A 24,971-nucleotide genomic window follows, 5' to 3' on the forward strand; every position below is an offset into this window, starting at 1 on the left:
ACGTGTGTCTCTTTGGCGGACTTGGCTTTCGCCTGTCGCTCCTCTTTTGGACACTAGCTGTCAGACGAGTGTGTTAGGGTTGGTGTGTTTGCGGTTTGGCTTTTGTGGCCAGGGCTTAGGGCCGCCACATCCACATCCACCTCCGGTTCGGCCTCGGCCGCCCCACCTAATCCGCAACTAGTGAAGAAATCTGTTGAGAAATTTAACCTAATCCCGGCCAGAGAGTTCAGAGATCTTTCGGCTGGCTAAATAACAGCGAATCCAACAAAAGGCTGAAAATAAGAATACAGCCCGACCCGAGCCGGCGCGGCCCAGAGGGGGCAGAGGACAAAGGGGTGGCCGCCAGAGTCTTATAATGGCACTGCGTAAATCCCCTTCAAATTAAGCTCCTTGGCAGCCTCGCGTATCGACGGCTTGCACCCTTCATCCGCCGCTCCGGCTCTCCGATTCCGCCGACTTCCCATTTCGGGGCGAGGTTACGCTTAATGCAAATACAATGCTACGCGCTCACCGCAGCCGGATCAAATTTCATCCTTCTCGGAGGGCAACTCCACCTCCCAACCTCACTCCCTGCCGTCCTTCCAAGCTGGGGTTCGGGCAGACAAAGCCCAAATGCCAAAATACCAATGCGATATGGCGACATCGTCGACATCCTTTCCGCCTCCTGAGTAGGACATCGTCAACGTCGTCGTCGTCGTCGTCGTCTGTGGGCCACTAATAAACCAGGCAGCAGCTCACCCACCTTCTCACCTTCCGATGTCCCTCTTCCCTCCCATTTACCCTCCCATTGGCAAAGCCGCTCATCTGGCAGCTCCTTCAGCTCTGGCGGCCCCTCGGCTTCCCAGTTCATTGGCAGCGGATTAAGCCGGCGCGCATTCGCAGAGGCAGCAAATACAAAAGACGCTTTTGCCATTGGATCGATTTAAAATACTTCAGCGAAAGGAAAATAAGCGCGACCAGGGACCTGAGACCTGGCACGGAGAAGAAAAATCAGTTGTGGGTATTAATAAGCGCTGAACAGTACGGGAGGGGACTCTCAAGCCCGGGGAGCCGAGGCGGAAGGGCTGAAGGACCGGAGGGTAATATGCATAAGCACCATTAACTTGTACTTAAAACTGTGGCAGGTGGTTGAGCCGGGGTGCGGACCGCCTTAAATGAGGGGGTTTAAGCTTACCAAGGGGAATGGTGTATGGTGGTGTATGGGAAGGAGGCACTTCACCCCCTCACTGGCCTTGCTGAATGTAACTTAATTCGCTGTGTGGCTGGCAGCGTCTTCAAGCGGATTATATTAATCAATACAGTGATATATATGCCTTTGTTCGGCTCTGCTCCTGAGTGCTGGTGCTGGTGCTGGTGCTTCCTCTTCAGCATTTGCCTGCCACTTTGTTGTTTAAAACCAGCCTGCTAGCCTGGAAGCCACTAGGCGTATACTTAATTTGTATAGTCACTTGACCTGAAAATGGTTCATAAAACTAATTTCAAAGATACGGCAGTTGATAATTATGAGAGTGTGATTGCGTATGGATTTGTAATTTTAATAACAAAATTTTCCTTTAATAACTTGACTTCTTCAATCATGATTCATGAATCAGATTTTTCGAATTGCTTAAAAATATATTTGTGATTCAATCCAGTCTAGTTTATTTAGGAATCATCGTGATTCTTTAGTTTGATAAGATATCTTGTATTGGATTAGTTACTTGTTGACGTAGATTTTAAATTAATAATTCTAATTGTGAAGTACCCTGGGTAATGGCCAGTCGACACCCGTTCGCTTAGACCCTAGTTGTCGGTTCGAACCTCTGTCGTGGGTTCTTTCTGGCCGCTTTAATTGAATCAATGGCACAGATCGCATGTTGTGCTCCTTTTCCTTCGCCGGCAAGAGACTTTGTTTGGCTTTAAGCAGGAAGATTTAAACGTAATGCTAGCCGGGGCTGGGCATATTCATGCATTTATGTATACATGCCTATAATTCAGTCACACAGTCAAAGCGTCTTAAGCGCTAAGTAGAAGCAACGTAAATAAGTAATATTGATAACTAAAGTGATTAAGGTTGCCTTTGGTTTGCTGTTGCTTTTGCTTCTGCTGCTGTGGCGGTTGCAGTTGCAGCTCTACCTCTTGGCCGGTGTGTGTGTGGCTTTGTCTGGTGGAACTTGAGCATATTGTATCTATAGGGTGGTCCCTCTTGGCCAACTTGGTCAACTCAAAACGCTTAAAACAAACGGAGCCGTTTCTGGGTCTGAGCAGATTTATGAATGCGAGCGATTTCTCGGTGCCGCCAGCCAGTCAGTCAATGGCATTCTGGCTTTGGTTTTTTCTCGTTTTTTTTTTCTGTGGTTGCGATTATGTGTGGTTCAACGGGCTCTGCCTGATTTTTGGCCAACCCAGGGTGGCTGCCCCGACTCTTCTTACGTTTCTTAACCAGCCATCCAGTATATCTCGACTGCGTTTGTTTGCAGACATTATCGACATTTAAATCCCTTATTTGTGTCTGCTCCTTCAGTTTTGGGCGTCCTTGTCCTTGTCGGGTACTTGATAGTATTTGTCAAATTGAAAATCCTTTTTGTGGCGAGCGAGTCCTTGTGTGTGCTCGCATGTCGGCCTTATCCTGCACTGCATAATTTTAATCCTGTTTCACAAAAATTTCTGCTTATTTGCATCGCCAAGACTCTTAAGAATCCTTGAACTCTTCTCCAAATAAAGGCTCCCGAGTCCACAGTCCATAGTCCGCAGTTCGGATTCCTCTGAGCTCTATTCTTTGTACTTTAATTATTCATTTCTAGGACAGAGCGTCTAAGCTTTCGCCATCAATTTATCATAGCAGCTTCGATTGCATAACTTTGCACTGGTTTGCTAAGAGTCATTTGGCCGAAAAATACACATCATAATCCCTTTGTAAGGATTTGTCCCTGGTCCATGGCTTTGGCCGCTTTGAGGGCCGTTGCGTTCCGCTCTGAGCCCAGAGCCCCCTCAACCTTACTGTGCATTCAATTATTGTTGGCCTCGCAGTTGGCCATTGTCTCAGGGTCCCTGTCCGCAAATTCGCAAAACTAATGAAGTGCTGCAGCTTCTTGAGCAGCCTGCTAATGCCACTGGAGTCCTTTTCCGTCTCCCGGACGCTTGGACTCTTGAACTCTCCAGCCACTTGGCCACATGTATAAGCATGTTTTCTGGTTTGCTTCACAGACAAAGCTTAGAACCACTTAAGAAAATCCATTCACAACCTGAAACTAACTAGAGTCCTGACCATCCTGCCCTCGGCGGTGTACCCTCCACCATGCCTGTGTGTGGATGTCCTGCAAAGATTTTCGAACTACGTCTGCTGAGGTTGCTGTTGCTGGCCACTGCCGTTTTTGCTGGCAAAAGAAAACTCACCTGATGATGGTCCCAAATCAACATATGAAGCAAACAACAAAAAGGATTAAGTCTAAGACACACACACAGAGGGCTCTAGGACCCCCCAAGCTCATGCATAGTTGTACATGTCTAAGGACAAAAAATGAATTTATTGCGCAACAAAAACAAAAACGAAAACTTGAGACAATTCCAAAGCCTAACCCAAGAGGCCGAGGACGAGGCCAATTTAGCAGCTGAACAGCCAATGGCAGGGATGGGCGATGGGCGGCTAAGGATGGGGGCTTGAGTAAAGGATTCAAATAAATTACTGCTACGGGCCATACTTATTTCATTAGGATTATTTTTGACTAACATTTACGGGCCTCATGCCACACGTTGCGAAAGTAATTGGAGAGGAGTTGGATAACCGGCGACTCGACCGGCTTGGACTCGATTCCCTGCCCAGCCGGCCGATATCCGGTCGTATCCGACTGGCCGTGTTTCGATTGGTGCGCTGATGAGGGCGCTAAACGCAAACAGCCGGCGATAAAAAGAAAGAAAATGCCTCACGGCATTAATTATAATCCGCTTAAAAGTTTCAACATGTTTTCCCAGCCCCCCAAAAGCCCAATACAAAAAACGCCCAATACAAGAGGCACAAAAAAAGTGCAAATCCCAAAATACGCCTCTGAGTCAGAGGGCAAAGGCCAATGCGAAGAAGAAGCGGTTTTCCTCCACGAACTGCAAAGTGCAGAAGAATATTCACATGTGCACAAGTGGAACTCGAAGTGCCGAAGAGCAATGACTTTGATTCGGAACAAAAGCCCCAGGCCCAGAGATCTCAGGTCAAGAAGGCGAAGACTCCAAGTAATCCTGGTAACAAGCACATGAGGATGAGGGCTACCGGTTCATAACATAAATTGTATATTTCAAGAAACTGGTAATCCAAATTCAATACTTTACCAATTTCCAATCAAGTTAATCTTTTATTCCCCGGGGTATTTGTGGTTCGATAAAGCGAAAGCAATTGTTGCAAGAGTCCTGCGGCGAAGGATCGAAAATGCCTCTGGCAAAAAACAAACCTATTTTCATTTTATTGTCCTGCTTAAAATGTTTATTTTTCTTTTGAGAATGCAGGGAGACTGCAGGGACTAAGGCCAGGATATGCAGGAAACAAAAGGTGTGAGATGCCAGCCAAGCGAAAGGCTCTTGTACCTCGCATTTATGTGTGTGTGTCAGGACCTTCGCATAGGTGTGTGGGTGAGGAAAGTTCTTAAGTCGCTCGGAATACTAGTGAAGCTGCAGAGAGCTGTCGGAGGCATTATAAATTAAAATGCACGCATTAAAAATTCTACTAAAAAAGAGTTTGCAATTAAGTAGGACTTAAGTTGAAGTGTAAATAAAAATTCACACACACACATACATGTAGAAGCAGGATCCCTTAAGACGCTGGGTGAAAAGGACATGAAAATTTGTTTTCTGGCGTGAAGTGAAGGAAAAACTTGTGGCAATTTCCTTAAGACTATTGCTTAATTTCCGGTCACTCTTTCTTGTATAAAATCCCCTCAACCACCCACACAAACACACACTCTCCGCACAACTTACGCACACACATGCACCACAGCATAGTAGCATAGTATAGCATAGAGAAGCCTACTTAAGTCCCTTGAAATCCTTAAGATTTTTTGCACTGGTCAAGCAATGATAAGCAAATTTCCCAACAGTTCACTTGGCTTAAGACGAGCCAGCCCGGTCAACCCTTCAACCTCCTTGAATCCTTTCACCCCAATAGCCATCCCCTTCTCGGAGCTCGTGTGTCCGTTCTGGTTATTAAAACTTTTCAGCTCGCCTGTTGAAATTTTAATTTTCCTAAATACCCAAATCACTCAAAATCATTTTAATAAGTAAATTATGAGCATTCCGGGCTATAAATAAACAATCACACAATTTATTCCATCGAAAAAGTAGAGAAAAGACTACAAATATTTGCCGGAGCCGGAGAAGGATACTTGAGTAATCCTTTGCAGTCACCTAAATAGCTTTTCCAGCCTCAGTCTGTGTGTGTGTTGAGTGTGTGTGTGCCTGCCTGTAAGGATTAAATCGTTTTGATGTCCTTGCCAGGGCAATTTATAATTATTTGTTTGCCTCGGCCTGTGGTCAGCCAATTGGTCAATTTCTTAGAAGAAAGTCGAGTGGATAAAACTTTTCCACCCGGCACAGCCCTCCACTTTCTCTGCCTGATACTTTATGCACATGAGATGTTTCTGGAAACTTTTCAAAAGATTATAAGTCCTGAGCATGGAGCGGAAATCTCCTGAAGGCACAGTCGCCATCACTGCCATCCTCGATGGCCTGGGAAATTTTCCAATTTCAGTTGATTGCGATGACTGAACTTGATTATTTTCAGCTGCCATCGATGCAGGTTAATAAATCTTAAGCCGCGTGGCGGTTGACTGCCGATGGTAGGTGAGGAGGTGGGGCGATTGGGAATATCATCTCAGAGTTCATTTACAAATCGTTTGTCGGCTTAGCGGGGCAAAGGAATAAGGAAAGTTAACAGGAGTCTTTCACGGTCCACAGTCCGTGCTATCTGGCTGAATTGCTTGCCAAGATTTAATGCCCTCGAACGAACAAACGAACGAACAGTTGTGCCACCCACATTTAATTCAATTTGTTTTGGCCCAGCTCGACGACTGTCTCGATTACATTTTTTGTGCCCAGACTGACTGCCACTGATAATGCTAATAAGGATAAGCTCTGTCTGCCATCGTTGGCCGGGTGACTTAAAGCTGCTGATTCCGGTGGGTTTGGCGGCCCGAAATGCCCTCCTCCACCATCTCTATGAAAATCCCGGTAAACAGGCTCGATGCAACAATTAGTGGCTGCTCCATGGCCGGCTTTCGGCTTTCGGCTTTGGGCTTTAGGCTTTAGGCTTTCGGCTCCACACACACTAAACGTAATAGGCAGTGGAGTACTCGGCCCACTGGGCCACCCAATCGCACACATATGCATGCAGGTGGACGACGAAATCCGCTTTTGTTTTAGCCCCATCAAATCATGGCTCCATGGATAATGGATATATTGAGTTTATAATTCGCTTTTGCAGGACGCCGCACACACATTGAATTTCCACCAGACCAGGCCGGGCCACCGCACTAATGACCAGTTTTTGGCCCTCCATAATGCCAAAACATTTCCGCGGTGGCATGAGATGATGTGGATGGTGGCGGGGGGGGTGGGCCACAAACAATACGTAACCAAACGGCTAATTTCGTTTAAATTTACGCCAGTTGAAAATTTCGTAATGCAAAATTTATTCAATTTAATTGGATTATTTTTACAACTTGACAACTCGGCGATGGTGTCCTTTAAAGTTCTAGAGTGGTGACAAACAATGCATTATAGTTGAATTCTTTATTCCTTTTCAACTCGGCTATAATCACACACACACACACATTCATACTCTTCCAGCCAACTCGGCTGATGTATTTATTTTTAATGCCAATGGCCCCCAATGAGGTTTTCATGGCAATTAAAAGATTTGCGTGCCACACACTCCACCCACGAGAAATATGCCATGAAAATCGGCCGTAATTGGGCTGAACTTTTGGTTGGTCCGATATTCCACTAAAGGCCTGCCTGCTTCCCCTCAACCCACCTCCGGGGGTTCTTTAAAACGCTTCCAGCTGTCCGAGCCCAGCAAATACCAATCGTTCGCCAATCTCTGGCTGCTTACAATTTTTATAATTGGAATAATTAATAATACCATTATGTTGGTCGGTCCTGGGGCGTTAAGCTTATTTGGCCAAAGCCCCTCCCCCCTATATGTAGGCCTCATTGCCCATAGACCCCGCCCATTTCCATGGAAAAAGTTCTATAACTTCTATTGCCTGAATTTTGGAAATTTTAATTTAAGCCCTTCGTTATTGGTTAGTAGGAGAAGTTTAGTGAGTCAATATTTTCAAAAATTTCATGTTCGAAAATACTTCTCGCGGCAGAGTTTTGAGCCAAGTCAGGTGGGCCCAAAAGGGGCGGCAATTTAAGCGGCTAAAACCATTTGTGGCTAACCGCAACATGCAATAATTTATTTTAATACTTTAGTGCGTGTGGCGGCGGCCGAGAACCAATCTGCATGAAAAGCCCCATTTTGAATATGTTTTAATTGCTTATTTTAATTTGTCGATGATTTGCACTTGGAACTAGACGAAACTAAACCGATTATTAAACTGCTCTCGAGCTATTAGAGTTATTAGTCTGTCCCCTAACCAGTTTTTTTCCCCTCTCTTGCAGCCAAATCACTTCCACTCCACTGTGTGGTGGAGTCGGTGCACTCGCTGCACGCCTCCCTAACCATCGACACCCGCCAGCCCTGGAAGCGGCGGCCCAACATCGAGACGGACAGCTATGTGATCATCGCGGCGGCCACGCCCTGGAGCGAGATTGTCCAGACCGCCCTGCAGAGGCTCGGCTACTCCCAGGAGGTGGCCAACACAGCCAGAGGTGGGTAGTCCCAACTAATCAGCCAACATTAGCCTGAGACAACAGGTCCTTCTAACAATATGGCTAACCAATTGTTTCCTTCAGGCTCTCTTATAATCAAGCACTGGAAACCCATTCCCCTGGAGCAGATATCCGATAATCCGGCCGTGCCAGTCAGTGATATCGTGGGGGAACTCACATCGGTGATCACTCTAAGGATTGTCATCCTGCGGCCCAAGACATCGCCGCTGGGCGAGATCAAGGACAAGCTGTTGAAGCTGCTGGTGTTGCAGTCGCATGCGGTGCTCCGCTCCACAGGATGTCCTTTGGATGAGGTAAGTCTCCTTCCGCTCCCAATTAGACATTCACTTTGAACTTTCACTTCAAATTCTGCACTAAGACGACAAAATTCTATAATGATTCATAAGCGGTTTACGGTTTACGGCTCCGGAGTGCTGTGCCTTCCCCTACTTCTTGATCCGTCTTCGAGTTGCTAAAACTTGCCGAAAAATGTCTCCGGATGAGAGGGGGGACGGACGGCGCTAATTTGCGTGACGTGAGCCATGAACACACACATACACTCACATCAAGGATACTCATCAACTTTTGCATGTCCTGTCTGCTTGCGGAATATTAAACTCATTGAAAATGTTTTGATAGCGACTACAAAGAAATTTTGTTAAGCCGAGTTCATTTATTTGGTTCACTTAACTAATCCTTTTTTGCAATAGTTTTCATTTTAATCCGCTTTACGTTGCCAGTCTCTGTATCTGTATCTGTATCTTCAGGATGTGCGTGTGCGTGTATCTGAGTATGGCTTTTGTTTCCTTATTGAAATCGGTTTAGAAGGCTTAATTTGAATTCCAGCCAGAAGGTGGTTCGGGGCGAACTGCACTCCACAACGGCTCACATGACCCCATTTCGTGGGCGGGGGGCTATATCGATGCATTAGCGCCATAAATCAAATGGCACTACACTATCATAGGCGATGAACAACTCGAAATCACGGCCAGAAATACCCTTCAATTGATATTGCGACTGTTGTTGTCATTTTTGTTTTTTTTTTATTGGCCCCACTCCCCCAGGCTACCTCCTACCCCCCAACGCCGATTAATATTAGCAAAGCAAAGCAAAGCGCGGCAGTTGTCGTCCCTCCTAATCACATGATAAGCATTTACCATAATTTCCACATTCGTTGTCTGACACCTCCAACCCATACCCATACCCATACCCATTCCCATTCCGATTCCGATTCCAATTCCCATACCCTTCTGTCTTCAGTCTTCTGGGCTCTGCGATTTCTAATGTCCGCTGAGGAGCTTTTGGGGTGCGGCGATAGGAAAATCAATTTAATAATACCCCAGCACGTAAGAAGCGTCAACCCATTTTATTTACAATTAGGTGTCTACCCCACCTAACCCACCCACCGACCCACCATGTCCCCCAATCCTCCTCAACCACCAACCCCCTTTACTTGTGTTCTGAGCAGCTTAAGTGATTTGGGGCGCCTCCTTAGCTAGCTGATAGCAGTGCCATCGGTAAGGCAAGAGACGAAACCACCGAACCACCTTACCTAGAACACCACCGAAAGAACCTCAGACATTATCTTTTACAGTTGGGAGACAAAGCAGTATCTATGAACACTTAATACGCCATACCCCTTGGCCAACTCATCGCGTTTCTATTTCTGATTCCGTTTCTGTTTCTGTTGGGTAAATTCAATTTTAATCGCCATAAGCTGATGGTGTCGCTGCCTATCAGGGACTATCTATTTATCGCCTTCGATTCGTAGCACTGCGGCACTGGCTGTTAATATCAGCACCGGGTATCAGTCCCAGGTTCTATATCGTAATAGCCAATTTTGGACTCGCAACCGCACTGCCTACGGTCGCACATTTATGGCTAAGTAAATCCCGGCACTTGAAGCCGCCCAACCCTCCCGGGTTGCCTCTCGCCCTCCGGTCCGGTAATACCCCCTTACATTACCCCTTATTTTGTTTTTGATTTTTTGTCCGGCCGGCCGGCGACTGTGATTTTTATGACAGCCGCTTAGTGACCGGCGGGCGGATGGACTCTGGGACTCGGGGGTCTTAGTGCAGCTACTGTTGACAGTCGCTCAGTGCAAACCCCACTCCAAGGTTGCCCCCACTAATCCCCGGCAATTCGCTCTGATTTCCCGCTTGGGGAAAAGCCTGATGATCGATTCCATTACTTTTTATTCAGGTGTTATGCCAGCGAGTCGCTTGAAGATGGACACGTTCAAGATATAAGTGTCATGTTTGAAACAGGGATTACGAACTTGTATCTAAAAGATTGCCTTCATTACAAAACAGAATCAGACTTGATATCGATGAACTGGAAAGCACTTTATTTATAATTCATTTGTTTACCAATCAACCCGAAAAGTTAATTAAGTTTCTCTTCTTACTTATGTCCTTTACAGGTTACCCTCTCACAGATTTGTCGAAGCTCCCACCAGAACACCTACGCCCTGCCCGGAGGCGAGATCTCCGATGAGCTGCGCCGCAAGTTCGACCAGTGGTGGTCCAACCAACTCTCCCCCCAAGCGGCTGCCATGGCACCCAAGATGTTACCCTTCATGACCGGTCCTTCGCCAGTTCCGGTTCCAGTGGCAGTGCCCGGCGAGATGGACTTCCCGGTGGGCACAGCCATGGCGGCCGCAGCCGCTGCTGCTGCCCATGCCGCCGCTGCCGGAGGAGCCGCTGGAAACAATCCTCTGGGATCGATGGGCAGTCGGGAGAGCCTGCTGTTGGCCAACGAGGCAGCCCATCACCCTGTGGGTGGACCGGCTCCAGGTTCTGGTCACCACGGCAACATGCTAGTGCACCCTATGCACGCCTCCATGCACCACCACCACCATCACGGCGGCAGTGGCCATGGCCCCCAGTATCCTAACCAGAAGACACGCATGCGCACTAGCTTTGATCCGGAAATGGAACTGCCGAAGCTACAGAAGTGGTTTGCCGAGAACCCCCATCCCTCGCGCCAGCAGATCCAAACCTACGTGGTGCAGCTCAACGCCCTGGAGTCTCGCCGTGGCAGGAAGCCTCTGGATGTAAACAACGTGGTGTACTGGTTCAAGAACGCCCGTGCTGCCCAAAAGCGGGCGGAGATGCGGGGCGGAAGCTTGGGCAGTGCCATGAGTGCTCTGGGCCATGCCGCCATGAACGGCTATCTGAGCCAGCACGCTCCCTTGGGCCAGAACTCCAGCAGCAGTGCCGGGAGCCAGCCCATGAGCATGGGCAACTTGTCCATGTCCCACGATTATCTGAAGAGCCCGCTCAGCTTAAAGTCCGAGGACATAGACACCATGTCCCAGCACTCGGACGACATGGAGGAGGAGCAGAGCCGGCCAAACACCCCGCAACTTCCCTTGTCTCTAACCACCCACGAGCGCCATCGTAGCTCTCCTTTGATGGATGACGATGAGGAGGAAGCCGCGGAGCAGCCACAACTCCAGCAGCAGGGCGAGGCCAAGAGCGATGGCATGAATGGAAGCTTGAACGAGGAGGAGCGCCAGGAGAAGCCGCGCGATGAGCTCCAGGACAACGACAAAGAAGGCTCCGGCGCCGAGGATCGTCAACAGGACTCCGATGCCCAAATCGATGCCGCCTCCAACCTGAGTGGCAGCCACAACAATAACAGCCACCACAACAACAACAGCAGCTCGCACAACCAGAGCCACAATGACCAGGATGTCAGCTCCACGCCCAAACGCACTACGCCAAAGGAGGAGGATGACGACCTGGACATGGACGAGGACGAGGAGGACAACGAAAATGATGCAAGCCATTTGGACGAGTTCCGTTCGCCCTCACCCGATATGCCGGGTGGCGTGGCGCCGCACAAGGATCAGCTGCCATTTCCCATGGTGCCCAACTCGATGTTCTCCCAGTCCTTTATGTACATGAGCCACTACATCCCGGCCTTTGGCCAGGCGGCGGCAGGACATCCGCATCATCATGCCGCAGCCGCAGCTGCTGCCGCCGGAATCCAACCCAACGCCTTGATGGGCGGCGGTGGCCTCAACCTGTCCAGCATCTCAAACGAGGAGCGAAGGAAGAGGAACCGCACCTTTATTGATCCGGTCACCGAGGTGCCCAAGCTGGAGCAATGGTTTGCCATGAACACACATCCCTCGCACAACCTAATCCTCAAGTACACCGAGGATCTCAATACTATGCCTTATAGGTGAGTTATTCTTCTTTCGTTTTTAATAATTAAGATGGTTTTAAGTTCATATTTTTATTCTTAAATTTAACTAAAGTATTATATTTTGTTAATGTTATTTTTATTTTTGTTTTTTCTTGTAATCTTTCAGGCAAAAGTTCCCGCGTCTGGAGAGCAAAAATGTGCAGTTCTGGTTCAAGAATCGCCGGGCCAAATGCAAACGCCTCAAGATGTCGCTCTACGATAGCAACCAATGCGCCCAACTGGGTGGACTGGGATCCTTTGTCCCCAAGTATGAGGAAAGGGACTAGAGAGAAGACACCTATCCAGAGTTTGAAATCAAAATTAGCAGCATTTTTTTTTGTAAATAGTGAACCAAGAATGAAAACACAGACACACACACACCCAATTAAAGCAGGTTGATTCATCAACTGCAGATATGACAAATACTATACCAATATTATATACGATAGATGATAAAATATACAATTCTCTAGTTTAGCCCACTCTAAGTATTATGAAAATCAGAACTACTAACCCAGTTATGCGTTACCAGTTGGCCGGAGGAGCGTCTAGCGAAAATTAGAGAAAATATTACAAATAATAAGATCTTTGCATGAACCAGTATGACTATTTTATAGCTAAGAGAGAACTTTAATCCTAGAAACTCTTGGCATCTATTTCTATCTAGCTCGTAGTGATGTCGAATCGATGTAGAGGTATTCGATATCTTAAGCATAAGCAAACCAAAGAGAGCCAATTTTCGAGAATATAATGTATATAATGTATGTTATCCCTAGGTACGCATTCTTGAGCATTGTGAATTTTGTTCGGTTTTAGTTGCATTTGAATCGGCAGTTTAGGTTACCGTTTAAGTTTTAGTTATCCTGCCTTATTTGAAATAATAAAAATTACCCATCCAAGCCTAGCACATATCCTGACCCGCTCCCTTGGAAAACTAGCACACGGAATTCGCATATATAGAATGTATAACATACGATTCGTTGCTTTCGATGTCTTGGTATCTAATACCGAGCCCCCCCCTTAAAAGCTCAGCTGGCCAATCGGCGGCGATTTGGCTTAAACCCTCCGTTGCTCTCCATTTTCCTGCAAAACGTTTCGAATGAAGCACCTTGACAAGCTAAAACCATAAACTGAAATACGAAAATGTTTTATAAATTGTTCCATTAGTTTCGTAAGCCTTCAGATAGAGAATAAAAATTAAATAATATTGTAATTTATTGCAAGCAAGCGCATCCATAACAGCGACACAACTCACAAGTAATACACAAAACAGACATGAACATCCACACATCTTTATATATAATATAAATAGAAATATATTCCCCAGCAATTATTAAATGATTAAATAAATACAATTTTAAATGTCAAATCTAAGAAGAGTCTTTTTTATTCAAAGGAGATGGGTTGGGAAAGGATATAGTTCCTAAAAGAAAAGGATTCTTCGAACCATCTGTACTTCCTTTAAACAACATTAAAATCTCATCAATATTTTTCTTAAAAACTGGACAGACTCCAAGAGAAGAAATGGTTGTGAGGTATCTTAGATATTATTTATTTTTTTTGATGCCTCGAAGCTAATGTGCTGCTGCTGCAGTCGTAATGGCTTCGGCAATTCCTCATATGTGCTCTACATTGCTTTATTTCTTTCTTGGTTTTTGCCTTTTTGTACATTTTGGTAAGTCAACTGATAAGCAAAGGGGAAATAAATATGCATACGGACCGAGAGCGAACGAAAAAATGGCAATATGAGCAGCACATTTAGCTTCGTTTCACGGGGCGTATGAGTTATCTGCCGTGGACTCCCTCCCCAACATCTTGGCCGCAGATACGAAACAATTTATTAGCACCAAAGTTTACTTATTTTCATTTCTTTATTTCGTTCGCCTTTGTTACATCCCGCAGACACATACCGAGAGATATGTAGCAAAGAAATACCATTTTTTCCAAGGGGGTTGTGGCTTCCGTGCGGTTACTAAATCAGCGCACAACATTATTTCTTATTTTAAGTACACACACACACATGGGTTGTGCGGGTGGATGCGGCAGGGGATGTGCATCATTTGTTATCGCCAACTTTTAAATTAAAATTGTGGTAAGGAGTGAGCTGCAGAACAAATTTATGGCATATCTTTGGGCCACAGCATATTGGCCATGGCTGCTTATTTATGGATTTCCTAATAAAGTGCGAGACTGTTGCATACTTCTGGGCTAAAATATGAACTGCCAGCCAAAGAGAGAGATCACTTGAAAGGAATATGAATATAATTCCAGAAACATTCCCCCCTTTACAACATAAATATTTGCGGGAAAATATTTAATTCCTGGCCAAAACAAGAGCTTGTACTTCTGACCAAAGCCCTTGGCAGAACAGAGGGATGTATGGTAGGTAGAGCATTCCGCATAACTTTATCCATTAATTAAAATTGCTAGCACTCTGCACCGCTCTGTGGTTGGCTCACGAATGAAATTGCAGCCACGCCCCAGCTCCTCCCATCGCCCTTCTAGGGGGCATTAAATGTAAATATACATAAACAGGAGCCGAAGCTGAAAAGAAAACATTTACATAGTTAACTACGCCGCACTTGCCACTTGCGGCTCTTGGCCGAACTTTCGTGGTGGCTCAAAGGTGGGCTGCTTGCCAGAGTGGCAGCATAAATCTTGCTTTCCAAAACTTTTTCATATTGCCTTAATAACGCCAAATGGGGAATAAATCTGAATAATGCAATCATAATTAAGTGATGCTCGCAACTCCACAAAGATAAATAACTCCAACTAAGACTCCTCTATCGAAATCAACCAAAGAAGCAAATACCCATCAAAGACAAATTTCTTAGCGGCAATTAGAGTACACAAAAACAAGGACCAGTCCAATGAAAGCCAGTGCCAAAAAGGACAACAAAGACCTGGGCGGTGGGGGGAGTGGCCGAAAAGGACATAAATAGTTTTGCGGCTTTGACTGATATGCGGGGCAATAAAACTAATGAGCGTGCGAGCCAAAATAGTTGACAGTGGTTTTGGTTTCGGCTTCGGTTTCGGTATGGTGGTGGCTTCTTTGGTGTGCCATTGCTGTACTACATTTTTCTACCCTGCCCCACTGCCAGGGTGGTTTTTGGCGGCGATTCATTTGCCAAATTGAGTGCGCAAACAAACCGTAACGAAAGTCAAATGAATATAACGCAAGTCCAATTAAATGGTCATAAGTAATAATAATTCCGCTTTGATTTGTGACATTCACTTTACACGGCGAGCGAGGAGAAAAAGTGCGAGGGGTTTCAGTTTCCACTTTGCTAGACATCTTTATTTTGCACTTGGCCAAATTAGTTAATGAGAAGCCATTCCAAAATATGGGAAAAGAGCAAGCCAGGGTTCTGCGAAAGGTAATAAATCGTATTCGCTTCTTAAAGGATAAAACCTAAATCTTGAGTTAATGAATTATCGAATAAATGTACTGCTATACGTATATTAACATTTGATAAATGTAATTTTGAGGATTAATATTAAAAGCTATATTTACCATCTTGCAATCGATCCCCAAACGGAACAACATGTATAAATCAGGACTCTAATCCACTTCAATATGCGTCAAAGGATAAAAAAATATCTTTAAAAAATTTTTTTTGAGAACTTAAGGAAAAAACTATGATTTTTGTGTCTATGTTTTGATGAAAAATAAAGCTACTTAAAGTTCTAAATACGAGAAAGTGAAACATTTGTGGATCTGACGAATAATAAGGAATTATGAACAAATTATGAACATTATGAACAAAAATCTTTTGATGTACTTTTTAATGAATATTTTGTAACCTTCAAATGTGATCCAATAACAGACAACAGTTTATAAATCAGTACTCAAATCGGGTTCAAACTGTATCAAAAGGCAAACAAAAATTATCAAAAAAATGTTTGAACAAATTTTGGCTAAAATCATGATGAATCATCCCCCTTTGACCCCTTTAAAAAATTGCGCAAAATTGGTCAAAATTGTTGTCTCCAGGTTTTGATTGGAAAAGATGCTACTCTGAGTTCTAAAGGCGGGAATGTATAACATTTGTGGATCTGACAAGTATTAGCCAAGTTATAAATATTTCTATATGGAAAAAAGTCAAAAATTGGAAAAAGAGTTTTTAATATTTTTTATGTGGCCAAAATCCAAACTTTTGATGCACTTTTTAGTGAATATTTTGGCATATTCTCAAGCTACCTGACAACGAAATGCCATTTATAAATCAGGACTCTAATCACTTGTAATCTGCATCAAAACATAGCAAAAATTGTACAGCAAAAATTTTTGTCAAATTTTGTCTAAAATCATGATGTTACATGTTACACCTTTCAAAAATTGAAAAAAATGGGCCAACATTTTTGTTGCTTTTTTTTTGCGAAAAATTTAGCTACTCAAAGTTTAAAGATTGGGAAGGTATAACATTTGTAGATCTGAAAAGTATTAGGAAAGTTATGCATATTTTTCCTAACCGAAAATGGAAAACTTGGAACAGCCTTTTCCTTATTAATATTTGGCCAAAATCCATATTTTTGGTCCCGTTTATAGTGAATATTTAAGATAGTTTGCAAGCGATTTAAAAAAGAAATACCACTTATGAATCAGGACTCAAATTCGGTTCAAGCAGCATTAAAAGATGTAAAAAAATATACAACAAAATTTTTGGTTAAATTTTGACAAAAATGATTTTGGCTCATGATTTTGGCCAAAAACCCACCCAAAATTGTATTGTTCTACTTTGCACATCTTTTGATGCAGATCGGAGGAGATTAGATCCCTGCTTCATAAATGGTATTCCATTTTCGAATCTGATGAGGATTAGTTAAAATATTCGCTAAAAACTGTCTTAAAAGTTCAAAGTTTTGAAAAATAAATAATATAAAAACCCATAAATAGAAACCTTCCCGATCGTGGAATTCCAAGTTGCATCATTTTCAATCATAATCTAGATTCTAGAAACAAATATTGTTCGCAATTTTTCAAAGGGGTAACATCATGATTTTTGTCAAAATCTGACAAAAAAATTTTCTGTGTTATTTTTTTTGTGGTCTCTTGATGCAGTTTGAACCTGATTCGAGTCCTGAATAATAAGTGGTATTTGTTTTTGGAATCGCTTGCTAAAGGATTTAAATATTCACTAAAAAGTACATTAAAAGTTAAAATTTTTCAAATAATGGATATCAAACTTTTTGAGTAATAAGCCATCTATATCTTTTATAACTGTAACTGTTAACTTAAATTTCCCCTCATCTATTAATTTTGTGGGCCTAAAGTAGTTTGTAGCTTTCCTTACTTACGGCCATTAAAAGATAATTATAATAGTTAGGCCAGAAGTGTGCCATGAATTGGGGTCTAAGCTGGGGTCCAAGGGAATGGAAGCTGGGTCAGTAGCAGATACTTTCGTATCAAGATATTGCGTAAGGATATGACAAGGGGGGCTTAAGAGGACACGTACGAAGGAGAAGGGGTGGCAGCAGGACCTTTACCACCCCAACATCCTGCTGCCTGCATTGGGCGATTATTATTTATTATCTTAATTATGTCTTAAAATCCTCTGTGAAGCGGGACAAGCACCTGCCTAGGAGAAGAAAATGCGAGGGCAGACAGCACCCCTGCCTGGGTCTTGGTCCTGTATCCTGGCTCATGTGCTCCTTTTCGGTCCTGTCCTGTTTGGAAAAGTATTTGCGCGGAAAATTCCCCATCGGATGAGTGTGTGTGTGTGGGTGTTTGTAGAAGCTTCGCACATGCTACCACTCTAAGCCTTTCCTTGTCGTGTCTTGTCTTTTTGGCACCTTATCCTGCTGGCTGCATCCTCCCACATCCTTTGCACATCCTCCCCCCGCCGTCAACTGTCGTTTGTCTTGGGCGCGTAATAAAAAGACTTAACAACGCGAGTTGTTTAATTATTATTTATGACACTCCTCGGCTCAGACCGAGACCGAGACCGAGATTATTGCCCAAAAAATTGTTGCTCCAGAGATTCCAGAAGTTAGATTCCAGCTTGGTTTGATTTACCGCCTAGGCTGTTAGGAGTCCTCCGTTCTTGGTGCGACTATTTAAATCAATTGCGGATTCACTCGCCTCCCAGCACTCGCTTCGGCTTTCCCAAGCCAACGAGCTCAATCTCAATTCATTTTCATAAAATCCAAAAACTTTTACTCTGCCGTAATTTACGATGATAATTATGGCAACTGCGAATTACCCCCCAGGGAGGCTAAGCCAAGGCCGACCAAGGCCTCCCACGGCCTCACCTACTGGGCGGCAGCAACAGCCACAAAAAAAATGTAAAAATGATAATCCTATTGTCAGGCGATAATTCAAAAGTTTTATTCCATTTTTCGGGACTGCCCATCGTCCAAGGATCAACTGGAAGGTAAAGAAAATATATTAACATAAAGTAGGTTAGGAAAACGGCATTTTCTGTATAAATATTAAAGATTAATTGGATGATTTTATTTCATAAAAGTCATGTTTTCTTTCCTACTTGCTTTCGTGTTTTTGGTAAGAGTGGCGGCTGAGACTAAGCCCTGGGAATGAATTATGCTTTTAATTGGAAACGCTTGGCGCCAAACACTTTCTGCTGATGCCGAGATGGCGTTGCCAAAAAAGATTTGCTCATTAAACCGCCGAAGGACTTTCTCGCCCTCCTCCCACCTCCTCCACACGCCCCTTAACGTTTTCGAATGTCGGCTGGTGGTGCGCCGCAGGTATAAATTTCATAAAACTAATACGAATTGATTTATGGCATTCTTTGCTGGCCTGGCGAAAGGCTTGCCTCCATCCGAGGACTTCTTGGTTTTTTAAGCCCCCGCCCCCACCGCCTGGCAGCTACTTTCTCCGGCTCCTTGGAGATGGCTACGGTTCCAGTCTGGCTTTTTAAATCTCGCCCAACCCCCGAGGTGGTCGGATGGAGCTGTGCTATCAGTAGCTGGCATTTGCTCTGGAGTTGGTCTTTGTCTAAATCTTTGCCTGCTGTCAGAGGAAGAAAGTTTTCGTTTTTGGCACAAGGTGAACTCTACCTCCACCTCCACCTCCGCCCACCGGGCACCGTGCACCCCTTTTTTGGAACTGCGGGAGGGTGAGTTCTCGGTTGGCGCGTCTTAAGCTTATAATTCATAAAGCATTTAAGTGGACGAAAATCGAAATTTATTGCTATTCAAGATATTTGCTGTGGAACGCTGGCTAAAAATCTAGAATGGCAAGCATTAAATGGGAATGTCTTTGGTTTAAGACTTGCCACCCATCGCCCCAACCCCCTGACATTTTTCTCCCCCATCCGACATAACTGAATAATAAATATAATTGTCTATAAGGCAATTCCTCTGGCTAAGGGTATGCAAATTGCGGGGGTCTGCTTTATCACCAGTGCTACCCCGCCCTTAGCCAGAGTTTCATGTTTGTGTATCAAAAATGTGGTAGTCCTTGTGACGTATCGTCCTGCAGATAGAAGCAAATTGTTTCTCCCCAACCACTGACATCGAAATAAACATTCGTACTTACTGGGCGCTAAGGCATAAAAATATAATCAAAGCCCGGAAAGGAAGGTCGTTCTGTGTGTGGGCGTGTGTTTGATGCGAGAATGTGTGGCCCAAATTTCATTCTGATGAGTCCGATTAGAAGGAGTCATAATGGCGAGGATATCTTTACGACATCTGAGGAAATGCTAAGCTGGCAAGCTAGCAGGATGCCGATGGTCGTCTCGTGTCCATTTCCCAGGCGCCACGACTTCCGTTTCAAGTTTTTTCCTTCATTTTTTTTTCTCTTCACCTGAATTCGCATTTTATTTTATCAGTTGCCTCTGGCAGATGGACAGCTGGGTGGTTGGGTGGCTGGGTGGAGTGCTTATCTCGCGACACCGCAGCTGTCATTCAACTTAACTTTAACTTTGACTGCACTCCGGGTGGTGTCCTGCGGTGTCCCGCCTGTCCTCCGACTTAGCGCTCAGAAAATAAATAAAAAGCACTTCATTTCTTATTAAAAAATCGCTAGAAATTGCCCAATAAAACGTCGGCGAAGGCCGCCAGCTCTAAGTCAGCCCCAGATTAGACGGGAGAAACGCAAAATCAAAACCAAAATCAATCCATTAACAAAAGCACACAAAGGACGAGCGCTAAAGTCCTTGGACCGTGCGGCATTAACTTGTGATTTCAACTGTGCGAATTCCCAACGCCGGCAATGACTTTGCATCGCAGCGGCCGCTAATTATCCCACGAAAAGTGGGCGACAGGACACAAGGACACACGGGGCGTGGCATGACAAAAGGCGTCTCGGCAACAAAGCCGTTGCGCTTCATTAAAACGGCAAGGACACAGCCGGCGGGAGAAAGTGAGAGATTGTAAGCAGGATGTTCGGCAGGGAGCAGGGGGCAGTGGGGCAGCGCATCCCTGCTCATTATCCTGTGCAGTTATCCGCCAAAGCGTTGCGTGTGGCAACCGAGTTCAAAATTCGACTCCACAATAACTCTGCCGAATTCAATAGTGAAAAGTTTTGAAAAAAAGCATTGGCAATGGGTGGGTGGTTGGGTGAGGATGGTGGTATCCTGACAAGCTTATCAGTCCTGGCATTACGCTGACTTATGCATTCTACAGCGAGCTCTTTGTCTGCCTCCGCCTCCTGCCCGCGATTTCCAGCCCTCACCCCTTAAATTATATTCTTGTACTTCCATCGTCGCTAACCATTTAAAATCGTTTGCTTTTCGGAGGTTTCTGGAGGTTGCCCTTTGACCCTCCACCCCGTAATCAAGCTAAAAACATGTGGCTGTCAACACGTCAGCACGGCAAGTCCTTGATTTTGTTTTCCTGTTTTTTTTTTTTTATTTATTTAGTCCTTGTGAAGATGAGTTGCTTTTCATTTTTTTTATTTCACACTGCATCTTTATAGCACTGTCGTCTGAGGCGTCGTTTCTGTTTTGCTCACGCTTCATTACAATAAATCCGGTTACGGATGTCTGCAGGTCGCTCCTGTTCCTGCTACTGCTGGTGTTGCACTCCGGCCGCATCCTTCATCGGGAATGAGTAATTTTAATGCCCTATCAGCAACTGTCTGCCTCGTGTCTCCGTGAATCAGAACACTTGCTGCAGTTGCACTTCATCGGTTTGCCAGAAAGTTGTTTCTTTCTTAAACGACTACCACTTTGTGTGTTGTATCTTTTGGATGGATTATTTGTTGACATGTTTACTTTTCAAATTTTAACAATTATTTAATGGTTAAGAGGGCTTTTAAATCTTTAGTATTTTTCTTGCTGCACTAACCAACACCGAGCTCCGACCCGGGAAACTACCATTTGAACGCTTCTCCACACTTGCCATCCCCATTTCCCCATGCCCCACGGTGGCTTATCAGCGGGTTATCTTATCAGGCGCCGTGGAAGCCGATGCCGAATGCCCGTCGTAAGCGGCCAGCAGGTGAGTAATTTTCCTGACTCGGTCAGTATTAGAAAGGCAGTTGCGCGTTGATCGCATACATTCAGGAAATCGCACAATCGTACGCCCTGGAATTTCAAAAACTTTGGACTGACAATTGTAAAATGCTGAGGGCGTGGCTGCACTGGAGTGGCGGTCAACTTCTACAATCCTCGATCAAGTTTTGAGAACTTCCTTTCCTTTCCGGGCATACTGGCGTAGTGTTTACATAGACCCGTTTTGTTTTCGGTTACGGTGCTCCAGTTTTTTTTTCGACTTTGTGGCAGATAAGATAAGTCGATTGCAGTTCGAAAGGCGTTTAGTTCGAGGCACACAAAATCCAACAGGTGAATAGTCTGTGATGTCACTAGCCCCCAGGAATCGACGCAATTTTAAACTGCGTTTAACCAAAAGCCCAGAGACAACAAAATAATTTCAGCTGATAAGTCGTTAATGAAAAGGCCTGCGCATTAAAGTATATATATTCATATTCCTTGCAGATATGGGGTTGTTTTGGTTGCTCGCTACCCTCCTACCCTGCCTGATCTCCACCGCCTGGGCTGTCAACTGCCCCTTCCCGTGTCGGTGCATCTGGATAGTGGACAGTCTGTATGCGGACTGCTCGAAGAGAGCCCTCCAGACTTTCCCCGACTTCGAAGGCATTCCGGTGGAGCACCTAGACTTGTCGGGCAATCAGTTCGCAGAGTTCCCAACCCAGTATGCGGACATTGACTCGCTGATCTACTTGGATCTGTCCAACAACCACATCTCCACTGTTGGTGCAAGATCGCTTATTGGCTATGGCTCGTTGATAACCCTGAAGCTGGCCAACAACTCGATAATGTCCTGGGAGGATCTGAGTCCCAATGAGGCATTCAAATCGACCCCCAAACTGAAACGACTCAGCCTGCAAGGCAACCAACTGGGTAACTTTGGAACCGGCGAGAGCTTCGAGTTGCTGAAGAGCCTTTCCCTCACGGAACTGGACATATCCTCCTGCGGAATAAGCAAGCTGGGAGGCGACCAACTCATCAATCAGTTGCCAAACTTGGAGCAACTGAGACTGGCTAACAATAAGATCGATGCTCTGGCAAGCCTTCCCTCCCACAGCTTGCGATTCTTGGACCTGAGCAACTGCAGCATCAAATCGCTAACCGAGATCTTCCTCGACTCGGTGGGCAGCTTGGAGGTCCTCAACCTATCCCGCAACACGGAGCTAAAGTTTGGGGACTCGGATGTGGGACCAGTCTTTGCCACCTCTCTTCGAAGGTTGGATGTCTCCTATTGTAATCTGGACAGCATCGAACTGAGTGGCTTGCCTCAGCTCTCGGAGGTTCGTTTGCGGGGCAATCTTCTAAGGGAACTGAATTCGGGAACATTTGCCAACAACTCCATGCTGGAGGTTCTTGATCTTTCGGAGAATGTGCTCCGCCTTATTGGCCAGGATGCCTTCACCAACTTGAAGAGGCTGAAGGAGCTGAACTTGGCCTTCAACGAGATAGCTCGTTTGGATCGGAACTTCATTCGGAACAACGATGCGCTGGTGGAGCTGAATCTTAGCCGTAATGTTCTGCGGAAGTTGACCAAAATAGTATCTAACTCTGTGAGGACCATTAACATGAGCTGGTGCGAAATCACTTCGATAGAAAGCTCGGCCTTGTCGAGTCTCTCGGCCATCCTGAGGTTGGATTTGTCCAACAACCTCATCAGTGATATTCCGTCTTTTATGAGATCCGAGACACTCCAGGAGCTTAATCTTGGCAATTGCAGGTATAAAGGGATATGAATCCTCTTTAAAGAGCATTGATTAACCTTTATTTGTTTTCAGAATATCCACCATTAGAAACAATACTTTCCGGGACTTTCCAGAACTAGCTAATCTTCATTTAAATGGAAATCGTCTGACCAGTCCTATCCCGCCACTCTATTTCCGCGGCAACAAGTTTCTAGATCAGTTATGGATGGGCGATAATCCCTGGATATGCGACTGCCACAACCCACTCTTTGTGGAGTTCTACGACTATCTCACTTCAAAGCCAGCAAAGGTGAGTTTTAGGATTCTTAAATGAGAATAATTAAATAAATTTTGATTCCCCCCCAGATCAAAGACAAAAATCACCTGCGGTGTGGTGCTCCTGCCATTTTCTATGGAAAGCTCTGGGAGTTCGCCTGTGCCGATGTATGGATTGTGAATGCCAGGAGCAGTAGTGGTGGAGAAAAGGCCTGGGGTATCATCATGGTAACCCTGATTGGAATAGGTGCTCTAATCCTGGCCTATGCCTGTCTACAGAAGCATCTAAGAAAGCGGAAAATAAGGCAGGACAATAGGGAGTACTCCGAGAATGATGAGGAACTACAACGCATGTAAGATGGACATATGTTTATATGATATTCTTGTTTTCACAATTATTATTCTGTAGACGACACCTCAATAGTCGGATTCTGCTGGAGGACGCAACTCCCAGCATCCACCAGAACCAGGAGATAAGTCTGCTGCCTTCCTACGAAGATGCCTTGAGAATGCCCAAGCTGGAAAGGCCAGTAAAGTCCATGCTGGATCTTTCGGGTCCAGAAAGAGCCCGCAACTCCCGAAAGCTAAGACGTTCCCAAACCCATCCCGATGGCGATGGCTCTCAGTCGGACATGGAGGAAGGGCTCCAGCTGGACTCCCGCCAGAGGTTCCGCAGTGCCGAAATGCTGTCCAACCGGGACAAGGAGAGACGGGCCCAGTACGGACCCTACCGGCGCACTGGGTACATGGAGTACAATCAGTCGGGCAGCCGGCGCTTGAGCATCGAGGATTCCCGCTTCCCGGCAGCCCATCTCAAGTCCCAGAATCTGCAGAGTGCCGAGCAGATTGGCAACTTCCAGAGCTACGAAAACAGTCCCTACACGAAACGCAAGCCAAAGATAGCGGAGATACCGCCCTTCAAGCGGGTCAACATGATGGCCGAAAGTGTGGAGTTCCTCACGGATCCGGAGTACGAGGATCTGGGCAGCAAGCCGGGCAGTCCGTTTGCCAAACGGAAGCCCAAGCCACCACTGCCCCCGCCCAATGCCTCCATGAAGGTCAACGCCCAGGTCTACACGGTGCAGCACTCGCCAGTCATTGAGCTGGATCCTGCCATCGAGGACTACTTTAGTGCCGCCAAGAAACAGGCTTCGTCCTCGACCATCGCCAGTGAATTCCAGGAGCTGTTGGAGCCGGAACTTACCTCGCTGCCGGATGACAATCGTTCTAGTGCCTCCGGCGGTGGTACGGAGCACGACTTGGAACGCGGACGGCGCAAGAAGCGCCGGAATTCGGCCAGCCGGCGGGTTAGCGGCAGTTTTACGGCGGATCGGGCGGCGGACAACTCATCCAGCGACTCGGAGCACAGGGCTCAGGTGCATCGGCCCATGCGAGAGACTCTGTTTTAGGATTATCCATTTCATTTGATTACCATCCCAGATACATGTTATCCATAACCCATAAGATTATTTAAAAGCCCTACGAAACGAATGCCAAATTAAAACGAAATATTAACAATTTTATTTTA

At 45.5% G+C, this 24,971-nt stretch overlaps 2 protein-coding genes across 3 annotated transcripts in view; both read left to right on the top strand.

Moving 5' to 3' along the window:
• The window catches only part of dve (SATB1_N and homeodomain domain-containing protein dve), a 43,391-nt gene extending 30,014 nt beyond the window's left edge, over window positions 1-13,377 (top strand). For both annotated transcript variants that reach the window (XM_017235298.3, XM_070278575.1), the window contains 4 exons: window positions 7,627-7,836; window positions 7,921-8,150; window positions 10,259-12,027; window positions 12,158-13,377. In XM_017235298.3, the coding sequence (XP_017090787.2) occupies window positions 7,627-7,836; window positions 7,921-8,150; window positions 10,259-12,027; window positions 12,158-12,317 (2,369 nt within the window). In that variant the 3' untranslated portion in view covers window positions 12,318-13,377. The remainder of the gene's footprint in view (window positions 1-7,626; window positions 7,837-7,920; window positions 8,151-10,258; window positions 12,028-12,157) is intronic.
• An 8,070-nt stretch (window positions 13,378-21,447) lies between these two features.
• Window positions 21,448-24,966, top strand: LOC108121326 (uncharacterized). Its single transcript, XM_070278823.1, has 5 exons — window positions 21,448-21,779; window positions 21,933-23,202; window positions 23,261-23,477; window positions 23,534-23,796; window positions 23,853-24,966. Exons 2-5 carry the CDS (start codon window positions 21,935-21,937, stop codon window positions 24,850-24,852), a joined length of 2,748 nt encoding a protein of 915 aa, XP_070134924.1. The 5' UTR covers window positions 21,448-21,779; window positions 21,933-21,934; the 3' UTR covers window positions 24,853-24,966.
• The last annotated feature ends 5 nt before the right edge of the window (window positions 24,967-24,971 follow it).

This window comes from Drosophila bipectinata, chromosome 2R (genome assembly GCF_030179905.1).
Source record: "Drosophila bipectinata strain 14024-0381.07 chromosome 2R, DbipHiC1v2, whole genome shotgun sequence".
NCBI classification, from domain to species: Eukaryota; Metazoa; Arthropoda; class Insecta; order Diptera; family Drosophilidae; genus Drosophila; species Drosophila bipectinata.